At 41.9% G+C, this 12,147-nt stretch overlaps 1 protein-coding gene across 5 annotated transcripts in view; it reads left to right on the forward strand.

Moving 5' to 3' along the window:
• Positions 1-12,147, forward strand: part of sdk2b (sidekick cell adhesion molecule 2b) — a 261,907-nt gene that overhangs the window by 211,544 nt on the left and 38,216 nt on the right. For all 5 annotated transcript variants that reach the window (XM_034119923.1, XM_034119925.1, XM_034119924.1 and 2 more), the window contains 9 exons: positions 686-853; positions 1,149-1,251; positions 5,321-5,497; positions 6,412-6,548; positions 7,226-7,373; positions 8,969-9,109; positions 9,865-10,046; positions 10,539-10,654; positions 11,744-11,939. In XM_034119923.1, coding sequence (XP_033975814.1) covers positions 686-853; positions 1,149-1,251; positions 5,321-5,497; positions 6,412-6,548; positions 7,226-7,373; positions 8,969-9,109; positions 9,865-10,046; positions 10,539-10,654; positions 11,744-11,939 — 1,368 coding nt within the window. The remainder of the gene's footprint in view (positions 1-685; positions 854-1,148; positions 1,252-5,320; positions 5,498-6,411; positions 6,549-7,225; positions 7,374-8,968; positions 9,110-9,864; positions 10,047-10,538; positions 10,655-11,743; positions 11,940-12,147) is intronic.

The raw sequence follows: 12,147 nt of genomic DNA on the forward strand, positions 1-12,147 counted from the left end.
CAAAAATATAATGATACCTAATTTAAACAGCAGCTCAGGGAAAAGCTGTCCTTGTTTTTCATCACGATTCCACCCCCTCATATTCTGTTAATAGATGTCTCTATTTGTATCTTCCCTTTCATTCTTTCAACCTTGTCTCTGTACAGTATGAGTAGACTCCACCTAATTTGATTGCATGCCATTAAATACAGGAAAATAAAAATTGTAGCACTTTAAAGTTTAGCTTAGTTGAAACTATTGCACTTACAATGAATGGGTTTATTTCTAGAAAATGTATCTTCAGGTTTATTCTAGTTTGTATGTTAATGGTTTATTGCACTTACTGTAAATGACTGTGGATTAAACCTCAGCCAAATGAAATGTCACATTAAAAAGTTTCACTTTTTTTCAACTTTCTTTGTAGTTTCACTCTTTTTTTCTTTTCACTTTTTTATTATGTGTGTTTTTTTCATTATTTCAACAGTTTTGGACTTACCATTTTCTGAACTTTTTTTCCGACTTTATTTTATGTCAGTTTTTACGACAGTTCCCGACTTGTCATTTTTTTTACTTTGTTTCGGCTTTCTTTTTAATCACTTTTTCCAACATGTCATATTTTTCACTTTTTGGGTCTGTTTTTTTTTCACTTTTTTTCACTGTCGCTTCTTTTCATCTTATCTTGTGTCTTCCTCCTCACACACTTTAGGTGAGCGTGTGTTGGCCAGCGGCTCGGTCCAGCTGCCCAGGTTCACCCTCCTCGAGTCAGGCAGCCTCCTCATCTCCCCCTCACACATCTCAGATGCCGGGACCTACACCTGCATGGCGAGCAACTCCAGGGGCATCGATGAGGCGTCCGCTGACCTCGTGGTCTTGGGTGAGTGTGCGGGGTCGCCTTCTTTTTGAAAAAACAACAAATTCCTGATGTTTGTTTTGAATACCCAAGCAATCTTTCACAATCACTACGTGGCAAAATGTGGAGTTTTATTGAGAGGCATTTCTGTGGGAAACAAGGTCATGCTGTTTAATAATAAAACATTCCTTCAGATACAAAAGCGCTCTTCTGTGCGAGTAATCTACTTGTCATGTTGTTGTGTTTGCAGTGTTGGTCTCCTCAGGAAGGACATTTTGTAGGCTGTGTTCTCCTTTCTTACTTATTTTTGTCTCCACAGCTCGCACCCGGATTACCACCCCCCCACAGGACCAAAGTGTTATCAAAGGAACTAAAGCTGTTATGACCTGTGGAGTCACACATGACCCAAGTGTAACTGTCAGGTAAGAGTACAAACACACACATAGAAGTATTAAAGGGGACCTATCATGCAAAATGCACTTTTGTACGTCTTTTACACATGAATATGTGTCCCCGGTGTTCCAGGGAACTCACCAAGTGTCAGAAAACACAACCCTCTCTATTTTCCTCCATACCCAAATCTCTAAAAAAAGGGGCTGCAACGGATCTGATAAAAACTGATCCAGATTTGAACACTGTCCTGACGTCAGGACGGTGGCACTACGGCTATTGGGCCAACTCCACCAATCAGGAGGAGACAGCCACGGCCATTGCCGTTCGAAAGCGCTGGAGACGCTGTAGTACATATGCCAGGGCTGTAGGTGGTGCTGTTCTCACTGAATCTGCCCTTGCTAAAACAGAGCTAAAAAATGTCAAATTGAGCAAAATGAGGCATGGCTAAAATGCATGATCTGTTTGGTATTTTGAAGGAAAAAAAAGTATAAATATGGCTTATATAGGTATGGTCCTACACTATATTATTCAAATATAGCATGCAAGGTCCACTTTAAGAAAGTCAGGTTTTCTTTATAGTATTACAGATAACACTTGTTTAGAAGAAAGTGCTTCACAATAAAAGACAAAAGCAACAGAGTGAAAGCAAAGACAGAATAGAAGAGTGAACAAAGAAACAAAGGGAAGTTAAAAGTGGTAGATAAGACTGAGCTATATTTTTCTTCCCAACAAATTAAATTACCAAAAAACAATTTGCCACTGTCTCTCAAGTGTTTGTTTTTTATTTAATGGTAAGTAATTCTGTAAAACATCTGGGCACTGTAGCTTTAGCATATGTAACTCAAGCAATTATCTAGCCCCTTTGTTGGGATCTATTTTCAGTTGAGTATTAAAACACATTTAGTGCACCACTGAGTGCAGCAGGATGGTGTATATAGGATTGACTCGCCTCCCAGTGTTTCTCATTAATGTGTTTTTAATCCTAATTGAAAAAAAACAACGGAGCTCTATCGCGCTGATGAATGCTGATCTCAAGCTTTAAGTACACAGGAAAAACGTGTTAGTAAGAAACATTCATTGTGGGTTTTGATCTTTTCATGGGATTATTTTTTACCATAAGAAAATATGTAAAATAAAGGCAGCCTCATCCTTTAAAGTAGTGCCCACAATGCCACTAGATCAAAAGTCCATAAAGAATGAGTTTCAAAGGGAAGGAGACACAACCTCAAAGTCAAAGTATCCTTTGCTTTAAAGCCACAAACAAACAAACATGTGGGTGCCTGACCGTGCAGGGGAAATCTTAAATTGGATTCAGGAATTCATAGGGAGTCACATTAGATGTATGTCTTGTGAAAACCTTTTGAAAGACCTGTTTTTAAAGCTTTGCAGCTTCCTTTGGGGCCACTTGCAAGAGATTCAGGCATTTTAATTAGCGTTAACCTATATGGATCTGTCCATAGATCCAAAATCCATTTGCACATCTGGACACGTTTGTATGCATTCGCTATCTTCTACACCAGTAAATACATAGGAAAAATAGCTATTTTAAACCTAAAGGTATGTTTAGGAGGCGTGTGGCGCAGTGGATAGAGCCTTGGTATGGGGATCAGATGGTCACAGGTTCAAACCCCACTGCAGTCAGCATGTAGGTGTGTCCCTGGGCAAGACACTTCACCCCAAATTGCTCCTGTGGGGATTGCCCACAGTATTGAGTATGTAAGTCGCTTTGGATAAAAGCGTTTAACAAGTAACATGTAATGTAATGTTTCTTGACACCTTTAGTTTTTTGATTAATCTTTTATAGCTCAAACAATTGTTTGGAAGCTAAAGCTTTTTCGATGAACGAAGAGCTCTAGGAGCCGCGGTAACCTGGTCCTATCAGTAGCATTTATCTTGGCTACACTAACTGTGTTAGCTTATCACTGCACGTCTTTGAGCACCTGTAAAAGCGCAAACAAAATAAATCTATTATTATTATTACAAGTGTTCATATTGGAGCTTTCCATTTGATTTACACAAAAACAGTTATTCTAAAGAGTAAACATCTTGTCTCATGTATCCTTCCTTTTATCCTTGTATCCCACCAAAGATATACTGCTTCAGAACTGTCTTCAGTCCCACTTTGACCATGACTTACGATCAAGTGATGTTCCACCTTGAATGCAGTCTGTCGGGGGCGGGATGGGTGTAAATAGCCGAATAGCTGCTGTGTAACTATTCTCCCCCGGGTGCAAATAGACCTTGTCCAACATTTTTTTTTAAACTCTCTGTATCTTATTATTTTTGCTACTTTGCTCAAGTCCCTTGCAAGAATGAGCATTGGACTGAATGGACTACAAAACAAAGAAAGAGCACAGCGGCGTCCCAAACACTTAGACATGTGCTTCCTGCAAAAGCAAACCCTTACACGGATTGGAAATGTTTGTCGACCAGTTTTGTGCAGTGCACGTACATCACGAGAACAGTCGCTCGCACACAACCAGCTTACAATTGCAGTCCAATTCAGTTCAACACACAGCCCTCACAAAAGACATTTACTGAACGCCAGGCTTGTAGCTGACATCAGAAGCGATCAATAGACCATTCTGTCCCTTTCTACTCAGGAGAGAAGGCTACATCTGACGCCACGTTTGAGCCGTGCAGTTTTGATGAGGGTGTATTCAGCGTTTGATATGCAGCTGCCAAACGCTATGATATGTATGCAGGGCAGCTTCGAGTTTGAAGAGACAGTGAGGAGAAAGATGAAATATCTCGCTAATAACACATTCTTCTAGGATTGAGGTGGAATAAAAGACAAGCAAAACCTCAGTTTACTCATTGCTTTACTGTCAGAAAGAGTTAACCTACCATCTAAAGCTGACATGCATGTGTACGTCATAGTTCACATCCCAGCATGTGGTAACGAAATGATGCAAGTCATGTTCTGGAAAATATTTTTTTTTTATGGATGGATTTGATCATGCATTTAATTTGGCACTGAAGAATGTTCATTTGAGAGTGTGCTTCAAAGGAAAAACTGTTAATTATTTCCCTAGAGCGTTTCCAAGTCGTATTGCTTTCCATTTTCCGCAGAGATACCGACAAGGGTTCTTTATTTTTATCATACGAACATAGCTACAGTGTAGTTATGCTGAAATCTTAGGTCACAGGCTTCTCCAACAGTGCAACACAATAACACAGATAAACAGAAACATATAGTGCAAGTAAATAGTAAATAGTAAATACAAAAAGAAAAATAATTTAAAAAAGTGAAATAGTGCAATAAGAGTCTATATGCAAGTTATTGGAATGATAGAGAAATAGATAAATAATTACTAAGTAGCAGATGAATGTTATGGATGTTGTTTCAACAGTTCAGGTGTTTAACAGATGTTGTTTCAGCAGTTCAGTTGTTTAGCAGTCTTATGGCCTGTGGGATGAAACTGTCCCTGAGTCTGGTGGTTTTAGTCCGGATGCTGCGGTAACGCCTGCCAGACGGCAGCAGACAGAACCGTTTGTGGCTGGGGTGATGGGGGTCTTTTATAATCCGGAGGGATTTCTTCCTGAGCCGCTGGACACACCGCTTTTTTTTCATTATAAACTTTGAAACAGACACGCTCAATACTACTTTTCTGTCCATTCATTTTCATATGCACAAGGCGATCAATCTACATATCTAAATTGTTAGCAACACGGCTATTACTAGCATGCTAATCAAAGCGAACAAGAAAGAAAAAGGATCAAAAATAATTAGAAACCCATACTTTAATTTTTATGTTCCACAAATGTTGCTTTGAAATGCAGTTTTTCCTAATCTTGTGCTGCTGTCACATTTTTGCATCCAATACTTTCTCAGTGGTGTTTGTATGATTATTGCAGGCCTACCGTCATTGCCCTGACGGTGTTGTTGCCTGATTACGTGTTTCTCAAATCTCTAAAATGGAGGTTGTGAGTGATACTGTAATAGGTAAAAGCTTTAAATAGCATCCAGGTTCTACATTCGAAAGTGCAACTACTTATTCACAGTGTATTCAAATGGAGAGTGTTGATGATGTGAATATGCAGCAGAAGATGATGACATACAACAACATCAGCCTGACTGACCATTTTGCATTCCAGGCATGTCTGGGAGAAAGAGGGCTCAGTGGTCAACGTCCAGTCCATCCCCCGCATGCGCCTGGAGGCAGACGGGACCCTCCACATCTCCCAGACCTGGTCAGGTGACATCGGCACGTACACCTGCAGAGTCACCTCCGTTGGGGGGAACGACTCCCGCAGCGCTCACCTCCGAGTCAGGTAACCACCGTCACCCCTCGCTTGGTTTTTATTTTAAATGTTGTCTCTCCTCATTGTTTCTTTGCTATGCTCCAGTGCATAACACAGGAAGAAACAAGTTCCCACATGATCTACTAGGAAAACGTACACACATTAATGAACACTCACACACACGCTTTCCACCATCCTTTCGCTGCTTTTTCCGATTGACACCTCTGACTCATTTCCACATAAATGACGGTTTCTTCTCACCTCCCCTGTCCTCATTCTCACCTGACACACTTTCAGCCCCAGGGGACCCCCCCCCACCCACCCCCCTCCAGTCCATCTGTGAGACTACACACTCACACAAACACCTCGGCATTGTTTTACTGTTGTCTCAAATCTTGTTTTCTCCCAAAACGTTTGCTTGCTGTTGTTTTTCTTTTGCACACAAGCGTAAATTCAATATGAATGGGACATCTAACTTTCTGTTAGCCAAACCGACTGTCTGTGTCGTTCTCTTTCTGACAGTATACAGGCTGTTTTGGTTCATTGCTATAAGGTTGATCCATCTGTTTGTTCTTATCTGAATTCATGGCTGAATGAATTAATGATCCATAGCTTGAGCCTCATTTATTCACGTCTTGCTCTGTGAATTCCTTTCCTATCTGTCTCCTTGTGTCTTTCAATCCATTTCGCTCCCCTCTGGCGTTATCCATCTCCTTTTGTTTGCTCGCGTGTCCATCTCGACAGCAAACCATCTTTGCAGTCTTGTCTGGCCACATTTCATCACCTGTCTTAACTGTTATAAAACATTCAGCCTTACTTCAGATTTGGCCCTAGACGTTCAGAGAGGACAGACATTTCCGGTAACTCGCTGTCCCCCGCGGATGATTTGCTGTGATAGGAGAGATTGTTTTATTTATCGAAATTTGTCCCGCTGCTCCCTGCAGGCAGCTGCCCCATGCTCCAGAGAACCCTACAGCCGTGCTGAGCGCATCGGAAAAAAGAGCCATCGACCTGGCCTGGGCCAAGCCTTTTGATGGCAACAGCCCCCTCATTCGCTACATCCTGGAGGTTTCTGAGAACAGTAAGTCACAAAATATCCAGTCTTTTCCATTCAACCTTTAGCTTTGCTCACTATCTTCTTTGCTTTGTATATTTTCTATATAAGGGGTTATGGGGAGGGAAGTTGGCTCTTCGATTCCCAGTTGAGCAATGAGTAAAAAAGACTTTTGATTTCTTATTCCATGCTGTCAGGCTTCTATGAAGTCAATGTTTTTCTCAAGGCGCCTAACTGTAAATCAAATACAGCAAATAACTCAAAAACACATTTAGAAGCAGAATCAATGAGACTAATTAAGCATGTCCATCATTGCTTTTAATCTCACGTTGGATGTGTAAGCTTCACTACAGTCAATCACTTCATGAATAAAATATGTTCTAAGCATGTTCTACTCTATATAAGTTGAAGTGAAGAACTGTTCAGCTTAAATCTGCAGCATAGTGTGCTCTCGGTTCCTTTTTCTGACCATGACTTGTTTCATTTATTTAATTAGAAGTTTAAATTGTGACCTGCCATGACAAATTGATTGTAAGCATGAGAGTGAAAATCCCTTCTGACGAATAATGAACATTTGCTCGAATTGTCTGAGTCCGTTCTTACAAAGTGTTACATTTCATGGGATGTTAAGACAAATGGTTAGCATAGCAATGAACAACATATGAGAGGAACAAGGCGTTAAAGTTGATTTGTCTTTCTTCTAGACGCTCCCTGGGCCATCCTGCTGGCCAACATCGAGCCAGAGTCCACAGCGGTGACGGTGAACGGTTTGATCCCGGCGCGCTCCTATCAGTTCCGCCTCTGTGCCGTTAATGATGTGGGGAAGGGGCAGTTCAGCAAGGAGACAGACCGGTGAGCTGAAGACAGATCCCATATCTACTGCACATCAACACTAGAACAGCTTGTCTGTCCCTTTTTATCCAATCATACAGAATAGAGAAATACAAAATGCTAGCACAGTTTGTTTTTGTCGGGGAAGCTACACTTTTTTTTCAGTTTCCGAGGATGAAGTTAATGAAACATCATATTTGTTCTTTGTAGGGACACACTATTTGTATCAATTCCTTTTGTTTTAAATCCACCCTAACTTTCCTCTTTTGTAGTATTGTTTAATTGGCAATAGCAATGAGAAATGTGATGAATTCAAGCCTAGAAAATGAAAACCTGCAGAACTTTTTGTTGTCGGCTAATACTGCATTGTGCTCAAGAAATCGGTTTCCTAGACAACCAAATTGACTGATCCCTTCAGTCAAGAGTCAGTGAAGAGGGATATAAGTGTAAGCATTCTGAAAGCCGCAGGAGGGATTTAGGTTCGAGGCAGCTTTAGGTTTGGCCTTTCTGCGGCCTCACACAACTTCAAGCACTTATTCCTCACTCTATCTCCCCCCCCCCCCCCCCCCCCCCCCCCCCCCCTCCCTGCACCAGTCAGTCACGCTGCCAGGGGAGAGCCACGGGGGGGCTCCGTCTGTGTGCAGGGGAGCTGGCACCGTACGCTCTGTGACGCCATTTGGAACTTAGTCACTGCCACTGATCTCATACGCATCTTCTCACTAGAAGCTCCTGGTGTTTTGTCAGGACACATTTATATATATATATATATATATATATATATATATATATATATATATATATAAATCGTTCGGTGGCTGATAAGCCCTGATATGGTCAGGGTTTTTAACAAAGAAAACAAAGCTGCAAGAAACGATAAGGCGACAAAAGAAGAGGTTTTGAAGTAGCAATCACAGGTTTTTATCATGATACGATATATCCATTCTTTGGACAAGGATACAATGTTTCCCTATGTTACAAAGTCAAAACTGTTTCCATCCAATTCTCATGGACCTGCGATTGATTAGACAAGATATCATTTTCCCATTCAACACATCAGCTTCTCAACTTACAAAAAGCAGTTAAATATCATTTGACAACTTTAGAAATTAGCTCTTCCAGACCTTTAGATAATTTTCTTTTGATTAAATAGACATGTTGTTGAGGTCTCGGTTTCTGGTCAAAGCTGTTGAAGCAGTCACTACAAGGAGAACAGCTGGTCCACCTTAAGTGAGCCTGAGTCGTTGTTGTGCCTAACCTCCTTCAATATAATCAGCAGGTGGCAATGACGCGGGAGCTGAGCATGAGTCATTGTAGAATTTAGTCACAAAACTGGCCTGTATTCACAGCCGCTGGCACTGTTCGCTTATTGCATTCAGAGAAAAGCACATCTCAAAGATGATGATGTGTACTGATTTATTTCGTTGTCTGCGTTGATGATATTAGATAGTTGACCCTCAAATCTAGTTACACCCCTATATTGCGTAATGGCTTCAGTTGAAATTAAACTGATGTTAAGCTTCAAAATCATATGCTCCATGATATCATTCCATAAAGAAAACATCCTTTTTCCTCACTCGTTCTCTCTTCAAAACTCTGCATGTTTATGTGTTGTGCAGGGTCTCTCTCCCAGAGGAGCCCCCCAGTGCTCCGACTCAAAACGTCATTGCCAGCGGTCGCACCAATCAGTCCATCATGATCCAGTGGCAGCCCCCGCCCGAAAGCCACCAGAACGGCATCCTCAGGGGCTACACCGTCCGGTAAGATCCCTGTTCATCCAACCAGCCATTTCTTTATTTTAGTTTCAAAGGCGGGAAGTTATAAACATAGATTCACTTCAGCTTAAAATCTTATCTAAGGAAGATATGATCCCGTCTGTTTACCTTGGCGTGGTGTTCTCTTTAATTGATTGATTTCACATAATTTGTCGCATTGAGAACTTAAGATTTGCAAACTTCAGTATGAACAAATGAAAAGAGACGAAGAGTAATTGTATACCTTGTTATGCACACCAGCCCACACTTTCATTACTACCTGAAAATGTTCCATTTAATATAGTTTTTACTTCATTTCCACTCCATTATCTAATTATGGTAAGAGCTGGATATAAGTTACCGGCGGCATGTTTTACTTTAAAGCCTAAAATCCCCACAGTTTCAGTAAACAACCAAATGATTCACTCTGAGAGAAAACTAAACATTCTATGACTTCTTTTGACTTCAGCCAAACTTTAGCAACTCTAATAGGCAGAGTCAGCAAAATGCCAAACTGAGTGTAAATCCTGTAAACATAGAATTAGGTTGGTTTTCTGTCATCCAAATAAAACAGCAGGTGTTTTCCAGGTCTGTCAGTGGGTTTTTTTAATTGCTTGTTTGCTGGTGCTTTGTCTCCCCCTAGCAGGGACTCTAGTGTACTGACTCAAGCAGCAGAACTGAAATACATTTCAAATTCAGGGTGTAAAAAAACACAACGAACAGATGCATCTAATGCTTCCTTTTCCCTCTGTGTGTCTTAGGTACCGTCTGACTGGACTTCCTGTGGACTACCAGATAAAGAACATAACTAGTCCTGAGGTGACTAACCTTCTCCTGGAGGACCTAATCATCTGGACCAACTATGAGATTGAGGTTGCCGCGTACAACGGGGCGGGTTTGGGCACTTTCAGCCATAAAGTCACTGAGTGGACTCTGCAGGGAGGTGAGCGCACATCATCAATGTTATCGACCCGAGACCAAAACTAATGTGCTGACTCATTTCTTTCTTATTTATCAAATGTGTCATTTTCAATGAGTCTGCGTTTATATGTGTTAATTTCAAGCGCGATCATTATTCACAATGAATAGGACTACGATGCAACATCCTGTGGGAACAGTGCAATAATAGCAGTACACATTTTCCAGTAAAAAAAAAAAAAACACTTGATGCATTGATTCTTCTTTGTAAGGATCACACAAAGGTTGCATCCCGGCTGAAATCTATAAGCAGCTCACTCAAAGGAAGTCACAGAGCCCTGGTATTAGGTGTTAGTGCCGACAGAAGGAGAGTGATGGCAGTATGTGCCCTGACCTGTGCAGCAGCGATCAATACCCACATCAAAATAGATGCAGGAAGGCTTCCAGCAGTCACCTGAAATGTGTTCTCACACCTTTGTCTTTCCACTTCTCCTCTCCCTCCTATCGTCCATCCCAGTACCCACCATCGCCCCCGGCAATGTGCAGGCCGAGCCGGTCAACTCGACAACTATCCGTTTCACGTGGACGGCCCCTAACCCTCAGTTCATCAACGGCATCAACCAGGGCTACAAGGTCAGTAGTTGCCGCGGCGACGTCCCCACCGGCCGTCTCATCCATTGACAGAAGTGTCAGCGATGAGCTTGTAGTATCACATGTCCTGTGTAGCGAAAGGGGGAGCGGAGCCAAGGGGCAAAAATATATTTGGTGTCATGGTGACGAATGGAGCGTGTTCACCCATTTGTCAGTCGGTCACTCTCTTTATTCCCGCATCCATTTATCACATGTTTTATAGTGAGGCTGTAATGATGAATGTCTTCATTATTTTGTAACGGGCTCTTGAATACAGTCCATCTCTTCATTGAAATATTCTACGAAATGTAGCCCACAGGTAAACTACGGCCAGAGGGCACTGCTGTTTTTCCGCCTCCAGAAATATCCCTCTATTTACGACTAATTTGCCACTTAATTACATCATTGGTTTCCTTGCCTTTTTGTCTGTCTGTTCAATAGTGCTGCACAGGCCTTACTCAGCAGGGTGGAGGGGTCACTGTTCAAACCCAATCTGAATTTTAAATGCCAAATGTTTTCCGGGGAGAGACTCAGGCAGCAATGGGAATCAGAGATTTAAAATGTGTGAGAGGTGATAGAAAGGTAAGGAAAGGAATATGTGCTGGAAAAGGGATTGGGATGGGGGGGGAAAAGAGTGGCAGACAATCAACTATTTCTCCCTCTGACATCTGCCAGCTCTTGACTTCCCTGCAAGCTTCCCACTCTCTGGAAACATACTCTACATAAATCCAATGGATCTCATTAACTAAGCACCTCATTGGTCGATCCAGCTCCCATTTGGAGATGCTATATGGTGCGCTATCAAAATGCATGATGAGATGCCTCTCTTGAGCCTTGAATCTCTACATTTCCCAGTCTGTTTTAATGGAGCTAATCAGCCATACCCTCCCAGTGAAAAGCTCTTCAGGGTGTCTTTCTTAATATATATTTAAGATAGCAATGATGCCAAATAACTCCACAGAGTGGCTCATGACTACCGAGGAGAGATAATGTTGTTAGATTTGTAAGGTTAAATGTGTATTACAGAAACATCATTAGCAGCTTTCTGGCTGATTTTCTTCAGTCTAACGTGTCCCTCTCGGTCCGTTTCAGTTACTGGCCTGGGAGCCCGGCAGAGACGACGATGTTACTATGGTAACAGTGCGACCGAACTTCCAGGACAGTGTCCATGTGGGATATGTGACAGGTCTCAAGAAGTTCACAGAGTATTACAGCTCTGTGCTGTGTTTCACCACGCCAGGAGACGGCCCCCGAAGCCTGCCCAAAGCATTGAGGACACACGAGGACAGTAAGTGACTCTCGTCCACATTTCTCTCACTCTCTGGTGGTGGCGAGGGGACATGAAGCATCTCACACTAACACATCCTCTGGGCAACATCTATTATTCATGCAGAACCAAGTTGTGCAGAAGTGTTAATGACTGAGTGTATGCTGCATCTAGCCAGCATCATCATAATTGGGACTTCCCTCGGAGATAATTGGTTAAGCTTTAGAAA

Source organism: Trematomus bernacchii, unplaced genomic scaffold, assembly GCF_902827165.1.
Source record: "Trematomus bernacchii unplaced genomic scaffold, fTreBer1.1, whole genome shotgun sequence".
NCBI classification, from domain to species: Eukaryota; Metazoa; Chordata; class Actinopteri; order Perciformes; family Nototheniidae; genus Trematomus; species Trematomus bernacchii.